This window comes from Lontra canadensis, unplaced genomic scaffold, assembly GCF_010015895.1.
Source record: "Lontra canadensis isolate GAN:19392208 unplaced genomic scaffold, GSC_riverotter_1.0 scaffold21, whole genome shotgun sequence".
Classification (NCBI taxonomy): Eukaryota; Metazoa; Chordata; class Mammalia; order Carnivora; family Mustelidae; genus Lontra; species Lontra canadensis.
In genome coordinates this window covers 23,702,152-23,724,283 of record NW_022631015.1, presented here as the reverse complement: position 1 = coordinate 23,724,283, position 22,132 = coordinate 23,702,152, and the positions used below count along the sequence as shown (strand labels likewise).

The following is a 22,132-nucleotide window of genomic DNA, read 5'->3' as shown; positions in this document are numbered from 1 at the left end:
GGCCAGCGGAGGGAAGGGCCGGTCCCCGGGCGCAGGAAGGCCGGGGGCGCCCAGGCCCACGCAGACGCCTGCGCGATCGCACAAGGCACGCCATGCGGCAAGACAGTTAGTGCCTAACGCTCCTTTCTTTAGTCTTACGCGGTTCAGGGATCCGAAATCCCCAGGCGGGGACCCAGGGCGCTGTAGCTGTCCCTGCAGAGGGCACTGTGGCCGAGGGGGAGGCTGTCCGCTGGGGCCCAGCCTCCGTGATGTCACCGAGCTCGCCGCGAGGGGCGGGGCCGGGCAACGGCCGTTCCCGCGCGCGCGCGCTTCCAGTCTTCAATTAGGTCCGCAATCCGCACATATAAGGCGGTTGCTCTCACTGCTGCTGGCTATTCTTCGAGAACTCTTTTAGCATCGTAATCATGTCTGGTCGCGGTAAGGGCGGAAAGGGCCTGGGCAAAGGGGGTGCTAAGCGCCACCGTAAGGTGCTGCGCGACAACATCCAGGGCATCACCAAGCCCGCCATCCGGCGGCTGGCCCGGCGCGGCGGCGTCAAGCGCATCTCCGGCCTCATCTACGAGGAGACTCGCGGGGTGCTCAAGGTGTTCCTGGAGAACGTGATCCGCGACGCCGTCACCTACACGGAGCACGCCAAGCGCAAGACGGTCACGGCCATGGACGTGGTCTACGCGCTCAAGCGCCAGGGCCGCACCCTATACGGCTTCGGGGGCTAAATCCGATCTCACCTGCAATGCTTCTTACCCAAAAGGCCCTTTTCAGGGCCGCCCATCTGTCTCTTGAGAGAGCTGCAGCCTTCCTTACTCCGTTTTAAGCCTTGGTGTTTGAGTCTTTAAAACTTAGAGGGTTATAGAGATTGCAGTTATTGCTTGGTGTGTTGACTTAACCTGGTTGCTTTCGAACTCGGGAGTTCACTTCATTGTACTGTTTTTGCTTCGCGGCAGTCGGGTCTGTTTAAGCCGCCCCCAGAGCGTGTTTGTGGCGGCAGAGAGCTCACGTGGCATTGTCTGCTTTCCCACGGGGTTGCCTCTGTTCTCGAGTACTTCGGGGATAGAAATGCACGCTCGGATCTTGATGTCTAGGAAGTGGGGATACCCGGTGGGCAGGCTGCGGGCCGGCCTTCGCCGGGCTTCCGTGCCCAAGATGGCGGGGCGGGCGAGGGACAAAGGGAGCAGGCCAGCGGCGCCCGGCGGCGGGGGAACAAAGAAGAGTTCCCGCGGAACGGCAGGCTCCGCCCCGGTCCCGGGTTGGCCGCGCTTTTCCCGCGGGCTCGGAGGTCCCGGAGGCACTCCCGGGGGTGGGGGGTGGGGTGAGGCGGAGATATACTCGCGGGGAGACAGCTAGTGTTTAGCATAGCCCCCGAAATTTTCTGAGTTTGAAAATCTCACGTAGATAAGGTTGTTACGTAATGAGTGGGACTTTTTAAAACCTGTACATACAGGCATCGGGATTCTTCACCCCAAATTACTAAGTGTAGGGAAGGAAATAGCCCTCTTCCTTCAAGGTCTAACTGGATTAAAATTTACACGAGACGTATGAACAGGAGAAAAAATGCAATTTTATTACCTGCGTGCAGAGGCCCAATAATAAAATTGAGACACAAACGACTGAGGCAGGCAGTTTTTGTACCTTTTAGACAGAAAACAATACATCGGTGAGGAATTATAGGATTAAAAACATGTAAATAAACCTTTAATATAACTTTTTTTTAACCTTTATATAACTTTTAAATTAAAATTTACTGCACCGACCTTACTTTCACTTTTACAAAGAGTAGGGAAAATAGAGAATAGAGAAAACTGGGACAGACTGATGATACTAACCATAGATGAGCATTTGGAAACCAATGATTTGTTCGAGTCCTTCATTTCAACATTGAAAAAAGTGTCTCTGAATCAGCTCAGCTAATTGGGGAGGAGGGACAGGGTTAAAGCAGATTTCCTGACAATGTTCCCTATAATTATATCTACTTCTTACTTCCTGGTTTTAAGCCTTATAGTCTATTATTATAAGTAATCCACACATACATGTTATTAATAGAATATTATGAAATAATCCACACAATGAAATTTCTACTTAATATTTTCCAGCAAAGCATCCTTTACTTTTTTTTTTTTTTAATTTTATTTATATTTGACAGAACAAGCAGGGGGAGTGGCAGGCAGATGGAGAGGAAGAAGCAGGACCCTGTTGAGAGGAAGTAGGACATGGGGCTCTATCCCAGGACACTGAGATCATGACCTGCGTTGAAGGCAGGCCCTTGGAGCCAAAGGCAGGCCCTTAACTGCCTGTGCTACCCAGGTGCTCCTCCTGTACATTTTTTTTAAGGCAAACAACCAAGCAGATGTCAATCAATAGATGAATTGTGATATAATCAGGCATAATCACACAATCTAACATTGCTCCTAAAACAAATGAGCTTTAGCCACATGTAACAAATGGCAACTCATTGTTCCCTGATAAAAGCAATTCCCAGAAACTAGATGCAGTGTAATACTGTCTTGATCCACCTAGGCTAATTATGCTGTGATGAACAATCCCCAAATCCCAGTGATTTACTATGATAAAGGTTCACATTTTGCTCGTAATATTTGTGCGTCATTTATTTGGTATAAAGATTTCTTATTTCGAGGTTATCTGATTTTCCTTTGAGTGTAATAAGGATAGTTCTTTTATGAAGTGAAATTGATAGCAGTCTTCTAAGTTGTTGGCAACACAGCAGCAATCTTAAGCGTGGCCCTAGAATTCCCTAGTCTGGGAAAGGTTATGGACGGCAATTTCATGATTCTCTTCTTGCTTTAAAAGTGCAGCTCCTTTTCTGAAGATGATTCTTCAGACTGGCCAGATGCTACAGTGAAATTAGGCAAAGAAAACTGGAGGCATGAGAACAAAACAGGAATAAAAAGTTCCTACTTAGCTCTTGTGTGAATTTCCAGGGTCCCTTCCTTAATAACTCAACATCCTGTTCAATGAGGTACCCTTAGTACTAGTAAGACATGAGGAAGTCCCTGGAAAATGAGACACATATTGCTTGAATTGGCAGGCAGAGGCCTGGAAGTCTCACAGCCCAGGTTGTCCTCTAAAGAGTTCACAGGGTCCAGAGATATTCTAAGGAGTGGTTTAGACTCTTAGTAAGGGGATATAGATCACTCATCCTGCCAGACAAGGAAATCTAAATAGTGTCACTTGCTGGTAGTTTTAGTGGCCTACTGCCTTGTTCAAAGCCTCAAGACTCAGATTCTAATATGGGCAGGACCACGGGCACCTTCCTGTGGGACCTGGGCACACTTCAACCAGAGGCTTTAGCTACAGTAAATATTTTGGGAGACTTTCCTCTGAGTAGGTACTGTCCTAAATGCTTTACTGTGTTTTTTTACTGATCATTCTGCAATTTCATGGTAGTTACTGTTCATTATTCCCATTTTAGAGGTAAGGAAATGCTCGGGAAGGTTTAAGAAACTGGCCCAAATTTAGCATTGAAATAGGCCATCAGGAATGTATCATGTCCTAAGGGATTCTTCCTTAAGGCACGCTTGTATATGTCTTTTCATGAACTGTTTTCAAATGCACTTAAAATTAACTTTGGAGAGAGCCTGAAATGGATGCCTTAATTACCTGCGGGGCTTAGAGAATCTTCTTCACAAACCCCATTACAAACCCGAGTCACTTATGTAGGAAACGGTTGGGGTTCAGAGTTGATGTCCAAGAAAGAATTCTTGAGACGTCTTTGGTGCAAAAAGGTGGTTTTATTAAAGCACGGGACAGGACCCCTGGGCTCAAAGAGCTGCAGTGGGGCCATGAGGCTTGGCCCATTGTATGCTTTCAAGTTGGGAGGGGATAAGGGGCAGCACAAGCTTTCAAGATATTTTGGAAAGACAGTTTTCAGGACCTTGAGGGAGCTAGCTATTGTTAGGAAAAAGTCATTTATTACTACTTAGTAAAAAGTCATTCATGAGACTCTTCAGATGTATTATCAGTGGATCATATGTTTGGAGAATGATCGCTAACAGATATCTTGGTGGGGGTAGAGAAAAAAGTTTCCAAGAGAATTTTTATGTATTGAAGTAGACTTACAGGATTCTGGGGCATTGCCATAATGTTAAACTAAGATTGCCTCTGGCAAGGTATTAATGTGGAGGCAGCTGAGCTCCCAGAGGAAGGTCACTCCACCTGCTTCAAGGACTTGTCAATAGGCTGTAGGAAGTAAGGAAATTTAATGTTTTCTTTTGCCTTGCTTTTCTTTTCCCACATCACTTATATTAATGTTCATAGAGATCTACTTTGTAGAGATTTGTAGATTAAAGACATGTAGCTAATAAGGAGAAGCAGATTTCTGAGCTGTTATACATTGTCACTGCTCGTGGTTTTCCCCCTACAGCACAGTGCTCAGAAAAGCCAAAGTTGCTGCCCAGTGATCCTTAGTTTCCATATCTTGTTTTATACTTTGGCTGGTTTAAACTGTGCTATGCATCAAAGCACAAGTGTTATCTCCTGGTCAGTTTTACTTTTCTTTTATTCTAATGGTCAGTTTTCCCTCTGAGCCTGTTACCCCATTCCTATGATTGCAACCGGTCTATAGTTTGAGAAAAAGTCAACAGTCCTTAGATGGGGATTCAGATCCCATTTTTACTTATTTATGTAAAGGGCTACTTAACCTTAATTTCTCAGGTCATTCCCTTGTAAAATGGGAGATTCCATTTTGTAGGGCTGCAGGCTGAAATCAGGCAAAGGACAAGCACACGAATGGTAATTCCTTTTTAACTCTTCTCCCTTAAAATCCCAGGGAATGAGGATGTGACTGAGGACAAGATCATTCGGGACACGGAGAGGTTTAGGGAGAACTCTGGGACTCCATGGGGCTGAGGAGTGAAGAGGCTGAGAAATTGAGGCAGATCCCTCATTTAATGCCTTCCCCGCAACCCCCACCCCCCCCACCCCCCCCACCCCCCCACCCCCCGCGTGCCAAATCACAGATGGAGACTTTGACTTGCTTCCTCCCCCTTCATGTTTTCCAGTTGTAGGGAGGGTCTCTTAAACCCCTGTATATTCAGCAGGGTAGAAAACTAGTGGAAAAGTTTCTGACCTTGCCAAGAGACAACATTTAGCTACGTTAAAAAATGTGCGGTGAAGAACTTAGTGGAAATGGAAGGACGCGCGTTTGAGAGACTGGCAGACACCCACTGTGGCTTAGAAATGCAATTTGCAGACAGTACCCTGCTCCATTAGATGCCGCTGTAGCCACTCGCAAGCTCACAGAAAGTTAAGGGGGGGGGGGGTAGTTTCGTTTTCTCAAGAATGCTTACTGTTTTGACTTAGCACGACTCAAAACCAGGAGAACGATTTTCCCCTTCTTACTCCCGATCTAGAGTAATGGGAGAACGAAAACTGAAAACGGGAAAGCCCTCTCTCGAAGTGGGAGCATCATAGGTGTATTGCTTTTAGTAGCTATGGAGTAGCGAAGCAGAATGCATGGTAGTCTTCGTTACTTACAGATTTATTCCTTGGTGATGATCTCATGCCGGAAATTTGTGTTCCCAGATGGCTATTAGCGGCCAAAATTGAATCTTGATAGTCTATTTTCACCAAGCTTGTAAAGTTACAGCTCTTTGAGTGACAACGTGGGTGGCTCTTAAAAGAGCCTGATGACGCTGGTGCTGCTGAAAGAGACAAGTTCACTTGGAGCTGGTGTACTTGGTGACGGCCTTGGTGCCCTCGGACACGGCGTGCTTGGCCAGCTCCCCGGGCAGCAGCAGGCGCACGGCCGTCTGGATCTCCCTGGACGTGATGGTCGAGCGCTTGTTGTAGTGCGCCAGGCGGGACGCCTCGCCCGCGATGCGCTCGAAGATGTCGTTGACGAACGAGTTCATGATGCCCATGGCCTTGGACGAGATGCCGGTGTCGGGGTGCACCTGCTTCAGCACCTTGTACACGTACACCGAGTAGCTCTCCTTGCGGCTGCGTTTGCGCTTCTTGCCGTCCTTCTTCTGCGCCTTGGTCACCGCCTTCTTGGAGCCCTTCTTCGGGGCGGGAGCCGACTTGGCTGGCTCAGGCATGACACTGAGGGAACACCTTTACCACAAAACGAAAGATGAACGCCCACGGCCCAGCGCCCTTCTATTTATTTGGTGTGTATGCAAATTAGGGATTGCAGAATTGAACTTTCTGATTGGTTTCTGAAATATCCTAAACCCTGATAGGCTCCTTGATTATCCTAAATTCTCATTGGCTCTTCTCCCATATATCCAACTTTAAGTAAATTGACCTTGCAACCGTAAACGCCCTATGTAAATTAGGAGTATGGTTGATTTGGATGGGCCTCTTGATTGGCTGGAGTTTGTGTTGGGCCCACAGCATAGGCTGCTTTACCAAACCGCCGCACACTATAATTGTCTAGCTTCTTGCCTAGTTGAGCCGCTCGTTTTTTCTTGGTGTGCTGTTTTATTGGTGGCTATGTCTGGACGCGGGAAGCAGGGCGGCAAGGCTCGCGCCAAGGCCAAGACGCGCTCGTCGCGGGCGGGCCTGCAGTTCCCGGTGGGCCGCGTGCACCGCCTGCTCCGCAAGGGCAATTATGCGGAGCGTGTCGGGGCTGGCGCGCCCGTGTACCTGGCAGCTGTGCTCGAGTACCTGACGGCCGAGATTCTGGAGTTGGCGGGCAACGCGGCGCGCGACAACAAGAAGACGCGCATCATCCCGCGCCACCTGCAGCTGGCCATCCGCAACGACGAGGAGCTCAACAAGCTGCTGGGCCGCGTCACCATCGCGCAGGGCGGCGTGCTGCCCAACATCCAGGCCGTGCTGCTGCCCAAGAAGACCGAGAGCCACCACAAGGCCAAGGGCAAGTGAATCTACTTGCATAGTGGTGTGTCCAGTTAAAACTTTTCTCACCCAAAGGCTCTTTTCAGAGCCGTCTACATTTTCACAAAAACTTGTAACCAAATCTAAGTGCTGCTTTTCTGTTCTGTAAGCCTTAAACGGTTACAATCTGTAGACCAATGATAGCTCACTTACTGCAGCTTGTTTTGCTGTATCACCTTTGTGACCCAGGGAAAGGGTATTTCCTTAGTATGTAAGCAAGGGCTTAATATAGCTGAAGGGAAGGTATTTACAGTGATGGTAACGTTTACAAAACCTTGTCTCTAGATGGGACAGTTTGACTTCGTGCTCCCTGAGTCGTGTTTATGAGACGTAGTTAGGGAAGCTAGAAGAAAAGGGGTAGTTAAGTGAACCACTGTGGAAGGGGTGCTAGCCTGGAATGGCTTAGCCATTGAAAACAGAGCTGTAGGACCGGAAATCGGCGCGAGCTGTTTCAAGGAGGAATTGAATGAAGCTTTATTAGCCCCTGTACGGGAGTCGGTCACCATTTGTTGCACACTGGTAGATCCTCTAGGCGTTTTCCGTGTGGTTTCCCAGCGTGGAGATAGGAAGGGTCAGTCCAGGCCACTCAAGGTTCGGTTCAGTAAAAGTAACCATCTAAGAAAGCAAAAAACCATGTTTGTTCTGAAAGCGCGACCCTCGGAATCTTAGGCCCCACTACGTAGATCCCCAGAATTGGCATCTTCCCCGATCCCCAGGTGATTTCTTTAGAATTTGAGACGAAGCAGAATATTTAACTTCTCGGATCGCGGACTACAATAAAGACGGAGATTGGAATGTTGACTAATTCATCCAATCGCAGTCTAGTAGTAATTCACCAATCACGTTGTTCCCTCTTTAGCCAATGGTTTTATTGCGCGGGACTTTTGAAAAAATGCAAGACCAATCGGAAGGTTTCTGAGTCTATATAATGGCAACGTCTTCAGGCTTACACCTCAGTTTAGTTTTACTCCTGAACTCCGCGTAAGATGGCTCGCACGAAGCAGACGGCGCGCAAGTCGACCGGCGGCAAGGCCCCGCGCAAGCAGCTGGCCACCAAGGCGGCCCGCAAGAGCGCGCCGGCCACGGGCGGCGTGAAGAAGCCGCACCGCTACCGGCCCGGCACGGTGGCCCTGCGCGAGATCCGGCGCTACCAGAAGTCCACCGAGCTGCTGATCCGCAAGCTGCCGTTCCAGCGGCTGGTGCGCGAGATCGCGCAGGACTTCAAGACCGACCTGCGCTTCCAGAGCTCGGCCGTCATGGCGCTGCAGGAGGCGTGCGAGGCCTACCTGGTGGGGCTCTTCGAGGACACCAACCTCTGCGCCATCCACGCCAAGCGCGTCACCATCATGCCCAAGGACATCCAGCTGGCGCGCCGCATTCGCGGTGAGAGGGCGTAAAGCTTTCCCACCCTTGGTCCCATTAACTCAAAGGCTCTTCTAAGAGCCACCCACTTCACTAAGATGGCTGTAATAGTGACTGCCAACGGTCGAGGTATTAAATGCCTTTTGAGGTTATCTTTAGAGTTTGTTCCCGATATTTAGACTTGGTTGGAGGCGTTTGGTTCCAGAATTGAAAGTTCCTGAGCTGTCTCCTACATCCCTTGGCCCTTCAGGCATGACCTGGGCAGATCATAATTTAACTTCTGACTGAAGAAATGCTATGTAAGTCGCATCCGGCAGACTGAGAGTCGCTTTGACTTGGGAAGGGGAGTATCCACTTCTAGGTTTTTGCTAGTGTAGTAGTTCTAAGCTTCTCTGGGCACAGGTGGAAGGTGGGGTTCTTTATCCACAAGAGGTTGAAGTTGGGTGAAGGTGGCTGTTGGTTTGCTACTGCTCCTTGCAAGGGTGAGTTCCCACAAGTTTTTGGTCTATGATAGTTGAAAAACGAGCTATGTATGTGGTCAAGTTCGGTTGTCTTCACGTCTGGAGCCAATTTGCTCAATTCCCATCTCTATAGTTAAAAGTGAAAGTTTGGGCTTTCCTATAACAACGCTTTACAGGCAGAAAGCTGACTGGTAGTTGACTTAAAGAATTAAGATAATTTCTAATGAGCTTACTGGGAGCAGAGCCCAAGACAGTCATGATGACTTTTACATTCTGACCCATCAAGTGTCTAACCACAGTGACTTGGACATCAGCTTGCTAGAGATGAAGATCATCAGAAACCCCCCTGCATTCACCCCCCCCCCCCACGGGGCTAATCAGGATCTACACTACCAAATTCACCTCATGTGGTTGACACTAACACTAGTTAAGAAGCCCATTTTAAAGTTGCCTCATCCAGAAAGCAACTGTGAACTCTCACCAGGAATGAGCATTTGTGAATAGCAGGTTTATTTATATCAGAATTAAAAGTAATCTAAGAAGAACTTGGGAAGATAGTTTGATTTAATAGAGATCAGTGATCTCAATATTGAGTGCACATTACAGACCATTGGATGTTTTATAAAAAATATCTTTACCTGGGTCCAATCAGTAGCATTTTAATTGTAGTCTTGTGGGGGTGATCCCAGGCAAAAGTAATCAAAACTCAGGTGCTTCCAATAGGTCATTAGGGTCAAGAACAGATGCTACATAAATTCTAATCACGTGCTTAGCTCCTGTTAGATTTGACTCCAGGTTTAGCAAGGAATTATCTACAGAACGAAGCTTTCTTGTAGCTTGCTTTCAGAGAGAATGTCATGCTCTCCAAAAGATGATTTTCTGGCTTGCTTGAGGACTGTTAGTCTCTGCAATGAATCAAACAGTATCTGGCTTTTATAGCAATTTCTTAGGATGGGGCTCTGTATATAGACTATGTATAGACTCTATGTGAGTCTGTGATGAGATCTGCTTTGGGCGATGGGCAATGCCAAGTTTTAAGGGATGCTACAAAGAGGAACCTTCTAGACTTCCTGGCAGACAACCTGTGGAGACCTGTCTATCTTCCCATTGGACACAAAGTCCTGTTTGCTTATTCATCTGGTTTTTCTCCATGGTCATTATTGATTAATCGATTTGTCTTTTTTTTCCCCCCTAATCTTTTCATTTAAAAAAAAAAAAAAACTTTTTTATTATGTGACATTTCATAATATAAGAAAGCAGAAATATTAGCTTCATAAACTCTATGTACCCTGCACCCAGCTTCCACATCACCAACACTAGCCAGATGTTTTATCCATGTCTCTTCCGCCCACTGCCTTGATCATCATAAGGGGAATGGTATCATTTTTGCTCTCAATACTTTAAAACGTGTCCACCATTTTAAAACCTCATTATGCTATGATGATTCCCCTAACAAAAATTTCTTAATGTGGGTGAATTTAAAAATTGTTTTTACTCCACCTATCTTTGTTGAGAATATGCAATGTGCCAGATGATTTTCTGTGCTTTGGGAATAGACTCAGAACCATCCAGACAGAATCCTTTGCCCTTGTGGAATTTACATGTCAGTCTAGGAGGCATCTACCTGATACATCAGGTAGATGCCACGTGTAGTATGTTAAACGGTAAGTAGGAGAAAAATAAAGCTACAGTAAGTGTCATGGGGAGCTGAGACTTAGATAAGGCCACCTGTGCAGATGATACTAAGAAGATCCGGAATCAGTGGAAACTCAGAGACTTGAAAGATGCCTCTGCCTTCGGCTCAGGTCATGATCTCAGGGTTCTGGGATCGAGCCCCGCATCAGGCTTTCTGCTCAGCAGGGAACCTGCTTCCCCCCCACCCCCCCTTGCTTTTTCTGTCTACTTGTGATCTCTCTCTCTCTGTATCAAATAAATAAGTAAAATCTTAAAAAAAAAAAAAAAAACAAAAACCTTAAAAAAAAGGGGGAGGGTTGCCGAACTGCCGGGAGGCTTCCTGCAATGGGCAGGGCACAGTCGGAGGAGATGAAGGCAGAGAAACAAAGAGAAGACGATCAAGTAGGGGCTTGTAGACGTTAGCTCTGAAATGTAAGGTCTTGAGAGGAGTTGAACACAGGAATTTCTGTGTCTGTTTCTCATATAAGCAGGTTCTGCTTTAGGTAGTCTCCACTGGGCTCCAGTACAAAAATTAGGGCCCAGTTTTCTTCCTGCTTTGTGCAATCCAGACCTTGAAAATAGAAATTGACCTTGAGCATTTTATAGTTAGAAAAGGGAAAATCTCTGAAAGTTAGGGGTTAAATGCAATTCATATCCTGGTCTTTCAAATTCACTAGTTTGTCTTGCCACAGGCAAAATGTTTACCCTCAGGCAACAGACTCCATTTATTCGGATTACAAATGCAAATGTCTTCAGGGTCTAGGCAAGAGGTTCTTGGGTCAGAACCCGGGGGTGAGCTCCCCACCTGTACTACACTGGGGCCGTCAGCAGCGGTGTTTCTGGAGGTATCCAAGCCCTCCGATGGCCAGCTGCGAGCTCTGGGTAACAGCTGTTTCTGTTACCATTTGCCCAAGAGGGGTGTTAATGAAACCTGCTGTGGAAATTGTGTAGGTAAAAGAGCTATGACTTCATTAGTTCAAAAGTGTACTTTGGTGCCTACATTGATCATTTTATTTAATCCACCCAATAACTCTGTGGGTTAGGGGCCATTAGTAGCCCAAATACAGTGTCGAAGAAGCATAGTGAGGGGAACTCCTTCACACAGGAGTCATTTGAATAATTGTCATGGAATTATTATCTCTGCTGCTAGAGAATGGAGGACCATTTTGTTTTGCCTGCATGGTTTAATTTTACTCCATCCATCCATCCATCCATCCATCCAAAACTTTTTGAGTTTTCTAGGGGCCGGAAACAGAGCAGTGAGGAACATGGGGAAAGTTCCCTGTGTGGAGCTCACAGATGTTCTCGCTGTGGGAGACCGGAAATAAACAAAAATCAACAAATACTGTATTTTGGTAGGAAAGAGATTAAAGAGATTAAGGAAACAGGCCAAGAAGATTAAGGACTGCGGAGTGGGGTGGGAGTGGGAGTGATGGGTAGTGGAGGCTTGTAGTTTTAAATAAGGTGGGTGGGGAAGACTTGGCCACTCAGATGCCCCGGAGCAGGGGCAGAATGCCTGGGAGGGAGACAGGTCTGCACACACCTGTGAGAGGATCCTTCCACGGAGAAGTTACAGTGATGACTAAACAGATCCTAAGTTGGGAGCATACTCAGCGCTCTGATAGACAACTAGATAGAACCGGGGTCGTCTTCTGTTTTCTCAAGCTGGAGTTGCTAGGTAAATTCAGTATTGATTCACATGTTTTTAATGTTTTTAAAAAGTATGAGTCCAGGTTCCTGAGCACACCAAATTTGGATGCTGATCCAAGAAGCAAGGGCAGGAATAAAGGAGTGTTAATCTCCTGGAGGACTGCCAGCCTGATTCAAAGACAACAGTTATTTATTTTTTTTAATTTTTAAATTAACATAGAATGTATTATTAGCCTCAGGGGTACAGGTCTGTGAAGCGCCAGGTTTACACACTTCACAGCACTCACCATAGCACACACCCTTCCCAAATCCATAACCCCACTGATGAGGGAGCAGGAGGCTGGCTGAGGACAAAGCAAAAGCTGGCACCTTGAACCCCCTCTCCACCCACTCCCCTCAGTAATATGTGTGACATTCCTCAGGCACCTCTGGCTGCCCTAAAAGAAAAACAAATAGTTAATTTGCAGAGATCACAGTCCTGCAAGACAGGAGTCTCCCTTGGTTTACCAATGTCCTAGAGATTTACAACAAAGAAGCTAACAACAGCACAATTTCCAGAGGCAAATAACTCAGTTCCTCAAGCCCTAAATAAAGTAAATTTCTTCTAAACCCAAATCTCACTAACAAGGACACTTAATAGGAGAAATGTGAAACTTTATCTCTAGATCTCCAAGATAGTGTCGAGAATCATTCCCAAGCATATGGCCCACTGACATACATCTAAAGGGTCTCACAAGAAGATTTTTACTACTAGTAATGAATAACTTTTCTCCCAACAATAGCTAGCCCCTCAAGGTCCTGAGACCTTGCTTCCAAAATTCCTTAGAGACTAACATCACCCTCTTTGTTCTCACCTACCCAACTCCTGTGTATATAATCAGCCACTCCTCAGGATAATGGCGCAGCATCTCCGTCTGCCCATGGGTCCTGTCCCCGTGCTCTAATAAACCACCTTTTTGCACCAAACACGTCTTAAGAATTCTTTCTTATCCGTCGCCTCCGACCCTCACCCCACTGAACCTCACCTAGGTTCAAGAACTTCATCACCACCACCCTCTCCCTACCCGCCTCCCCCCAGCAACCCTCAGTTTGTTTTGTGAGATTAAGAGTCTCTTATGGTTTGAAAGACAACAGTTATTAAGGAAAAGAGTATTAACTGTGTGAGAATTTATTTAAAATAAAAAGTAAGAGATCTGAGGTTCCAAATAATCACTGTCATCATTTCTCAGAAGAAAGAGTACAGAAACAAAGTGGTTCTTCACAATTCCTAAGATCACCCAGCTGGTAAACGATGATACAAATTTCAGCCCAAGTAGTGGGCCTCAAATCCCTCCAATTTTAAGCATGTCTTATTGCTGTTTTGTAGTTGTGTACCTTATCATGTCTTCTACAAGATAAGATTTCATGTGCTAGATAACAAAGACCATGGCTGGTTCACCCTTGTGTTTTAATTGAATGATATACGTCCAGTTGAGTGATGTAGGCATTTCAGACATGGAAGGCTCCAAGGAACATGTCAGAGTTTCTCGAAATGTGAGAGCAGAGCTTTTAGCATAAAGACAACACTGACTCTTACAGGAGGTTTGACACATAAACAATGAGTTGACAAAATGAATTGAAGGAGTTGAGAAAATCCACTAAGATAAAAGAGCATAAAAGCCAGGACTGAGGCAGGGAGGACTTGAACTTGTATACCGGATGGTTGGACTTGGAATGCACATTAAAACCAGTGGGCTGCCACTGGACTCCAAACTCAGCCTGATCTTTTTCACGAATCTGACCATGGAGGCCTTCCTCCACTTTCCAACGTGTTTTCTTGATCTTCCAAGACTTGCACTGATTGCCTCTAGCTCAACTGGGATTCCCAATAGCATTGAGCACTCTGCATCTGAAAGAGAAAATCTGATTCTCACTAGAATTGTATCATTTTATTTTCTTCTTAACTGAAGCAAGTACTGCCAATATTTAGAATTCATTTGTGTTGCACCAGGAAGCTCCAGTGTCCTCCTGTAAGAACTCATCAGTTTACCTCTTATTAATAATATTTATAATTTATAATTACCGACGTAAGCAGGAATTACCTACTTATTTCCAGATAAGTAGTTGTCTCCTGAAATGGATTTTCCTTTCTTAGATACTAATCGAACTCCCTAAGTTTTGTGACTGGTGTGGCCATCGACTATTTGTGGCCAACAGTGTATTAGCAAAGGCAGTGTTCCACAGTTCTCAGGATTTCAGTAAATGGCGGGGCTGTCTCCTTACCCTTTTCTTCTTCCTTCAGGATGGGATGTGAACAAGATAGTTGGAGCTGGAGTACACATCTTAGCCTACAGGTAGGAAATTACTTATGTGTTAGATTAGTTTGTAGTGTCGTCAAACACAGTATGAGGCACGCCATTTTTGAGGCACATGGCCTCCCGTGTAGGCTGACAGGGACATCCCAAGCAACCAAACATTTTATGTGGTTGTTGTCTGCAGAGGACAAAGGCGGCTAATGTGGGTGGGTGGGTGGGTGGAACATGGGTGGACAATTTAAGACTATATAAATCCTGACCGTCTCATCACTATTTGGTGTCTCACAAATCCTTGGCACTTCTCGGTCCTTTCCTCTCTTCCTATCTACGTGTAGCGCATGAGCTCTGCTTTCTTTTTCCGCGTGTCACGACTTATGGGCTACTAATTTATGATTTTTGGTAAATACAGCTTTTGAATTATTGTCTACACCTCATAAAATTCCTCGCTTACCTATTTAATACTTCTTAGAAGTGTTTTACTTAGGAATCACCTACTTAACATTTCTTATGAGTTTCATCCATCCAATTTTTGGTCTTGTCTTGGTCCTCAGTAGCAGAATTTAATAGCAGAATGTATTTGAGTCTATTCTCAAATAATAGAGCAAACACACATTACACACAGGGAGAGGAGTTCCCTCAGGAGAGCGGGGCCCCATTCCAGGCCTGAGCTATGTATCTGTATGTGAGAAACAGACTTTTATCTAGTTTAACCAGTAACTTCCAAGATTATCTACTAACAACTCATAGGGGTACATAAAATACAGTCCTTAAAATGACCAACGGGCCAGATTTGCTATGCTAGCATTCCTTTCTGCATTTCAGCACGATAAGATCCTGTATTTTAGTAAGGCATACCACTAGGACTTCTCAAAATCCTCGTGAACCAAAGATGAGACACGGCTAGATCAAAGTGTAACTGTATAGCCTGCGGTTAACTATAGACCATAAATACAAACTCTGGGTGTCTTTTTCTGCACGTCGATTCTCCTCTCTCTTACTGTCTCGTTTTTCCTTATCATTGTCTCTTACTCCACCTTCCTTCCAGAATTGCTTTTCAAGAATAAATCCATTCAGCTTTGGCAATGCTAAAGTGATCTTCAGACAGAGGCTTGCCCCTTCTGTTAGTCTGTGAGGTTGCTAAAATGTCCATTCTAGACGGGGAGCCCTGTGAGGTCAAGGATTGTTGCTATCCTGCTCACTGATCTTTCCCAAGTACCTTTCACTTTCTGAAACTTAATAGGCTCCAATACATGAGGGAATCAATTCAGAGTCCTCGTCCTTCCACTTGACACATCATTTGGGGAGGAATTTGATCTATGATTCTAGAATACTCTGTACTAACCACCACCCTCCCTGCCCCAAACTCCATGACCCAACAGGGAAATGTCTAGAAGGGTGGACTTGTCAAAAGTGAGGACAGTAACTGAAGTATCATGGTTGAGATTAATTTCAAGGTATTTTATAAATCTATAGCTGACATTATAATCTGCTAATGGTTCCTATCAAGCCTCTTAAGGGGAGAATACCCACGCCTGGCTTCTGTGTTGACAGCCAGACATTACCCCCAATAAGAGAGGCACTGTTCCCAGGCTGTTTGCTGCTGCTTCTTCCCCTTCTCCTCCCTGTAAGTCCTGTTTAACCTTTTTCAATTTCAAAGAGGCCTGACTGCCTCTATTACTTGCAAAATAATAGCTAGTCTTGAGTGAGTTCTTCAAAAAACATTCTTTCTTTTCAGTAAAGTTTTCCCCTCAACCACTTCCATTTACTAGAAAGTTAGTTTCTCACACTTCAAGGTATACATTTTCCTGTTTTCCACTAAATAGGTCTCACACAGACCCACCCAGCAGTATGCTCTCTAGACAAGCTTGTCTATAAAGCCCGATATATATTCAACTTGTAGGGACAACTCAAACTTTCACAGCTCCAAGTCCTGAAGAATTTCTGAAATTCTAAACCAAAGTTCAGCAACTACAACTACCTTATCTTTAAAGCAATTTTTTTGTTTGTTCTGCATTTTCTAAAGCCATCTCTGCCCCTGTAAGACAAGCTACTGAGAAAGCAATGATGTGAATGTAGGAGATAGAAATTTTAACTTGGGTCACAGCTTTTCCCTAGTACTAAGAGTTCAGTACTAAAGCTCTTTAAGTTGAAAGAATGAGTGGCTCTGAAAAGAGCCTTTGGGGTTGGGTATGTATCAAGAAGCTTACTTGGCGGGCTCACTTGGAGCTGGTGTACTTGGTGACGGCCTTGGTGCCCTCGGACACGGCGTGCTTGGCCAGCTCCCCGGGCAGCAGCAGGCGCACGGCCGTCTGGATCTCCCTGGACGTGATGGTCGAGCGCTTGTTGTAGTGCGCCAGGCGGGACGCCTCGCCCGCGATGCGCTCGAAGATGTCGTTGACGAACGAGTTCATGATGCCCATGGCCTTGGACGAGATGCCGGTGTCGGGGTGCACCTGCTTCAGCACCTTGTACACGTACACCGAGTAGCTCTCCTTGCGGCTGCGTTTGCGCTTCTTGCCGTCCTTCTTCTGCGCCTTGGTCACCGCCTTCTTGGAGCCCTTCTTCGGGGCCGGGGCCGACTTGGCTGGTTCAGGCATGATGAGTATCTGACACCCAAACCTACTAGAGTGAAAGCTGGATGCTGGGTTGGCCTACTTTTATATGGCTTGTATGCAAATAGAGGCTTAATCTGCCTTAATGCCTGATTGGAGCAAATCAGCCAGTAGAAATAGCTTACGCAAATAAGGAGACTTCCTATCTCCTTTCTGATTGGCTGTTTATGTAGCAACAACTTTAGACTCTTTTCTCCATTAGAAAAAAGTGTTTTCAAAACAGCCGGAGTTTAATGTCTCGTCAGTATTAACTATTTATGAGTCTTGTGTCTTGGCAAATCCCCGTATAAAGAGACAAAAGCCTGATATAAATTTACGACCCTCTTTTCCCGCCAAATTGCAGTTACCCGGATACTAATGCAGGAAAGAGAACACAGAAATTAGCTGGATATTTTCAAAGTTATGCCATGGCATTCCCAGTTTGATCAAAGTCGGCAAAATTTAAGGTTTAAGGGTCCGAGGATTGTCACATTTCAACAGCGGTGCGATTTTTTCCCCTAGAACCAGTGTCTGGAAGTGGTGTCTGGAAGTGGCGTTCGGAGTTATGGGATAGGCTGTTTCCACTGCAAAAAATACAACGTTTCTTCAAGGTCAGAAGCTTTGAGAGATGATAAAGGACGAAACTGGACTGGGTCAATCAGGACCAACAGCAGAGCTTCTGAAACCATAGCTCAGAAACTATGAATTTTCATTTTTGTGTCTTCCTAAATTTAATACCGAACAAGGGGATTAAAACAAAACCGATTAAGGCAATCTAAAACAAACTACAGGCTGGATAAGGGACGGAGAACTGTAAGTGATAAGATTAAAAGCACATTACAACAGAAGACTTTCTTAAGTGAGTTTTGGTAGCCAATCACAAGACTCACCAGGTTACTTAATTCACGGCGCGGAATTTGAAGATTCGGACCAATCAGGAGGACGTTGCCTTTATAAATAGGAGCCTGGGCGAGGGACCCTTCAGTTGTAAATCGTGCTTGCAATCTTTCGGCATGGCTCGCACGAAGCAGACGGCGCGCAAGTCGACCGGCGGCAAGGCCCCGCGCAAGCAGCTGGCCACCAAGGCGGCCCGCAAGAGCGCGCCGGCCACGGGCGGCGTGAAGAAGCCGCACCGCTACCGGCCCGGCACGGTGGCCCTGCGCGAGATCCGGCGCTACCAGAAGTCCACCGAGCTGCTGATCCGCAAGCTGCCGTTCCAGCGGCTGGTGCGCGAGATCGCGCAGGACTTCAAGACCGACCTGCGCTTCCAGAGCTCGGCCGTCATGGCGCTGCAGGAGGCGTGCGAGGCCTACCTGGTGGGGCTCTTCGAGGACACCAACCTCTGCGCCATCCACGCCAAGCGCGTCACCATCATGCCCAAGGACATCCAGCTGGCGCGCCGCATCCGCGGCGAGAGGGCCTAAATTTGACTTCCTGGCTTTCTGCCAACTTTAAACCCAAAGGCTCTTTTCAGAGCCACCTAAAATTTCGGCCTGAAGAGCTGTGCCGCACGAGTGGTCTTTCCGCCCTCCCCGCAACCCCCATCTTCTACCGACCCCCGGTCCCCCGACTAAGTGGTAGGGCTTCTAAGGGTGGCGGCCAGTGCTGCTCGGGTGGCATAGGTGTGCCTGCGCGTTTTCGCTGGCTATTCACGGTCCTGCTCTAGCCTTCGCCCGAACCCTCGCCAAACTTCGCGATCCTTCTCTTGACCAGCCTATGTTTCCTCGGAGGCCAATTGCGCTGCGTTCCCAGCAAAGCGTGTTTTAACAAGTATTGGCGTTTTCCTTGGAGCCGTCCATATGGCTGAGGATTTAAAAGGGGTTCCTAAAACCCTGGATTTGAGTGCCTTCAAGTTAGTCATGAAATTATATAGTGGCAAGTAATGTATCCATCCCGGGAAACAATAGATCCAGGTTTAGGAAATCTACGGAACATGCTGTCTCAGCCTGTGCTATAGGTCATCAGGGCCAGTCTGCAAGGTGAGCAGTTGATACATTCAGATAGGCACAGAAATGCGTAAAACGTAATCATGACGGCAATCCATCCAGGCATGGATTTCCACATTTCATTCTCATAGGAGAAAGAATGGATCCTCGAGGAACCTGGAAAGCATCCTAGGGGTTTACAACCTTTGCCAACGTATGCGGCGGCATGTGCACACCTGTGTTCAGGAACTCCTGAGGAGTGGTCCCCGAGAGCATTTGGTGGCAGTCCATTTCTTGACTGAGCAGTACATCCTGTAGTAATGGTCAACTCTTTTGTCCTGTAAATTGGTACCTCAAGTATGGGTTCTGCAGAGTTTTCAGAGGCAGCAGCAGCAGCGCGGGTGGGCAGGGTGGGCAGCAGCCGGTAGGGGCAGGGCACCCCTACCAAACGTTGGGGCTGGAGTAGAAGCTGAGTATCTTCACACCAGGAATTCAGAACTCGTTGTGGCTCATAACTGAAACCTTAAGGTTGTGCAGAATGTGTCTGCACCTTCGTTGTGTGAGAAACATGGAGTTAGTCATTAGGGCAGAACCCAGCCCTTGCAAAGGTAGTGGTGCCTAACCCGTTGTTACTCTTCAAAGAACCAAGGAGGCAACAGCTCTAATGTTTCCTCCCAACAAATTCAGAATCTTATAAAAACCCTAGCGCCATGGAGGATCTGTACATCATTCAGATTTCACAGACATTAGTTGTGGGAACTCCTGGCCTCATCCCAGGGTTTATCCCTTGTTGTGGGGATTACTAAACACCGGAGGCTTTGGGGGAACTAATTGAACAGCTCTGCACATCAGTGAAAACCCAAGTGACAGGAACCACAGAACGAGGGTATTAGCAGTTTATTCAACAAATATTGGAGGTTCTTGGTGAGATAAATCACCCGCTACAGAACCCAGAAGTCAGATTTTGGAAACAACTGAAAATGTCTCTCAATGCAACATTTTGGAACCTTGACACACACTTGCAAATAATAGCAACATATCATGTGGTTTCTTTGTGACTATTAAGAGGGTTATAAGGCCCCCAGTCATCACGGCGTTACTTTTGTATTATAAAAAAAAAAAAATGTAATTGTAAGGTGGAATGCTAGAAACACAAAACAAAACTGGCAAGAATTCAGGGGGGGTTGGGGAGACACAAAACAAAATGTTGTACATGAAAACTCATAACAGCTTTGTTTGCAATAGCCGTAATATTAAGAAACTGCTTCACAGCTTTCAATGGGTGAATTGTTAAATAAATTTTCATGCATCCATGCATGAAATGCTACTCCGCAACAAAAAGGAGGCTAGTGATACACACAACAACTGGGCTGGATCTCAAGGGGATCATGCTTGGTGAAAAAGGACTACTGGGGAGGAAAAGTTTTCCTCTACCCTTGCAGATTCTTTGACTGTACAGTGATACAAAAACAGATTAACAGGAGAAAAATTTAATCATGTGTGTATGGTAAAACTAATGGGTAAAACTGGTGAGAGTTGAAAAGACCGGTAGTCTAGTTAACATCATTTTGCCAGTATTAGTTACCTGGCTTTGATATTGTAACATACACTGGTCATATGGGATATGACCATTAGAGGAAATGGGTGCAAGGGGATCTAGGTTCTACTATGGCAACTTCTTGTGAATCCAGTTACTGCAAAATAACAAGTTAAAACAAACAAACAAAAAAGCTGCTGTGACAAGTCTGTAATGATTGCTACTTTGCATTGCTTGGGATTCTGTGGTTAATTTAAGAAAACAATGTGCTTTCCGCATCCCCCTCCCCCCTCACCGCCTCCCCCCTACCCCCAGCAGCAGTTTTTTGCTTTCCTCTGGCTTTTGCTTTCTTCTGGTGGCATGTCCATTGGGCTGATGTTTGGTTCATTTATGTTGGTACGTGATATTTTATATATTGTTGCCCCTACCTCAAAAGTAAATGGACTTTCAGAATTTGATATTCCTGATCTCCAAATTTTCTGATGTGGTACTTGGCTGAGCTAATCCATGCTCTTTTTGAACATCATAAGTATGTAATAAAAATTTATTTGACAGTTCTATTTATTCTAAGGACATCATTTACATTTTCTTAAAGCTAAGCTACCACATAACTAGCTCAACACATATATTTTTCCTTAGAGTTCATGATAGCTTTGCTTGTGTTACATGCACTAAGCCCACAAAAGGGCTCTCCACTTTCTGTCCTCCATATGAGAAGAACAGACTTTTGACAATTTGCATTCTTTTCCTCTGCAACCCTTCATTGTTGAAATACACATGCTTAATTTGTTAGGTAAAGCACACTATATGTATACATGTGTTGTATTGGAAATGTTTTGAAATCCTTCCAAAATACTTTGTTTTTAAGAATAGAATTCCTGGGCAATGCAAACTTATTGTTTACAAACTAGATGACAGTCATTTGCTTATAATAACTCACTTACCAACTGCTGCTGTACCTTCTTACGGCAAGGCTACCGAAACTCAGGTAAATCAACAGGTTCAATGTTACAGTTTGAAAGCTGCCACTCACTGATCCCAGTCCTGAAGCCTGGCCTGCTGTTCCACGGTATATTTACAAATTCCTTTGCTTCTTGGGGTTTGGGCTTGATTAAACTCCAGTGTGGCAATGATCCAAAAATATATATGGAAAAGATAAATCGTTAAACACGTGTACATATATACGAAGGAGGTCATTTCTTTGTTGTACATGTCTGAAACCTGTATTTAGAGGTTCTTATTTTCCAAATACCAGTAAGTCACCCTATCCCGTGTCTACTTTAGGCCTTACAAGCAAACGGGGTGAGGACTCCGAGCGATTTCCCAACTTTTCTGGTGTTTTTAAGTTTTCACAGAGTTCTGCACAATTGTTACTAAAGGGACTGCTGGGGGGCTGGTATTAAGTCCTATACAGTCCTTTGATTGTAATTCCCAGGAACTACTTACTGTGTCTGGTCGTGGCAAGGGCGGGAAGGGCCTCGGCAAGGTGGGCGCCAAGCGCCTCCGCAAGGTGCTGCGTGACAACATCCAGGGCATCGCCAAGCCCACCATCCAGCGGCTGGTCCGGCGCGGCGGCGTCAAGCGCATCTCGGGCCTCATCTACGAGGAGACCCGCGGGGTGCTCAAGGTGTTCCTGGAGAACGTGATCCGCGACGCCGTCACCTACACGGAGCACGCCAAGCGCAAGACGGTCACGGCCATGGACGTGGTCTACGCGCTCAAGAGCCGGGGCTGCACCCTCTGTGGCTTCGGGGGCTAAGCATTGTGCTCTCCTCACCGGTTC

The 22,132-nt window shown here is 46.1% G+C and overlaps 5 protein-coding genes across 5 annotated transcripts; 3 read left to right on the top strand and 2 right to left on the bottom strand.

Moving 5' to 3' along the window:
• Positions 1 to 404: 404 nt before the first annotated feature.
• Positions 405 to 22,108, top strand: LOC116870008. The gene is made up of 5 exons (XM_032861704.1): positions 405 to 690; positions 787 to 807; positions 1,321 to 1,343; positions 7,842 to 8,174; positions 21,785 to 22,108. Exons 1-5 carry the CDS (start codon positions 405 to 407, stop codon positions 22,106 to 22,108), a joined length of 987 nt encoding a protein of 328 aa, XP_032717595.1.
• LOC116870037 (histone H2B type 1-C/E/F/G/I) lies at positions 5,673 to 6,053 on the bottom strand. The gene has a single exon (XM_032861743.1). The coding sequence runs from the start codon at positions 6,051 to 6,053 to the stop codon at positions 5,673 to 5,675; it is 381 nt and encodes a 126-aa protein (XP_032717634.1).
• Positions 6,451 to 6,870, top strand: LOC116870025 (histone H2A type 1-E). Its single transcript, XM_032861723.1, has one exon. The coding sequence runs from the start codon at positions 6,451 to 6,453 to the stop codon at positions 6,841 to 6,843; it is 393 nt and encodes a 130-aa protein (XP_032717614.1). The 3' UTR covers positions 6,844 to 6,870.
• LOC116870033 (histone H2B type 1-C/E/F/G/I) lies at positions 13,591 to 16,904 on the bottom strand. Its single transcript, XM_032861736.1, has 2 exons — positions 16,504 to 16,904; positions 13,591 to 13,890 (listed from the first exon to the last, which is right to left on the bottom strand). The coding sequence occupies exon 1, from the start codon at positions 16,891 to 16,893 to the stop codon at positions 16,513 to 16,515; it is 381 nt and encodes a 126-aa protein (XP_032717627.1). The 5' UTR covers positions 16,894 to 16,904; the 3' UTR covers positions 13,591 to 13,890; positions 16,504 to 16,512.
• Positions 17,900 to 18,355, top strand: LOC116870016 (histone H3.1). Its single transcript, XM_032861713.1, has one exon. The coding sequence runs from the start codon at positions 17,901 to 17,903 to the stop codon at positions 18,309 to 18,311; it is 411 nt and encodes a 136-aa protein (XP_032717604.1). The 5' UTR covers position 17,900; the 3' UTR covers positions 18,312 to 18,355.
• Positions 22,109 to 22,132: the final 24 nt, after the last annotated feature.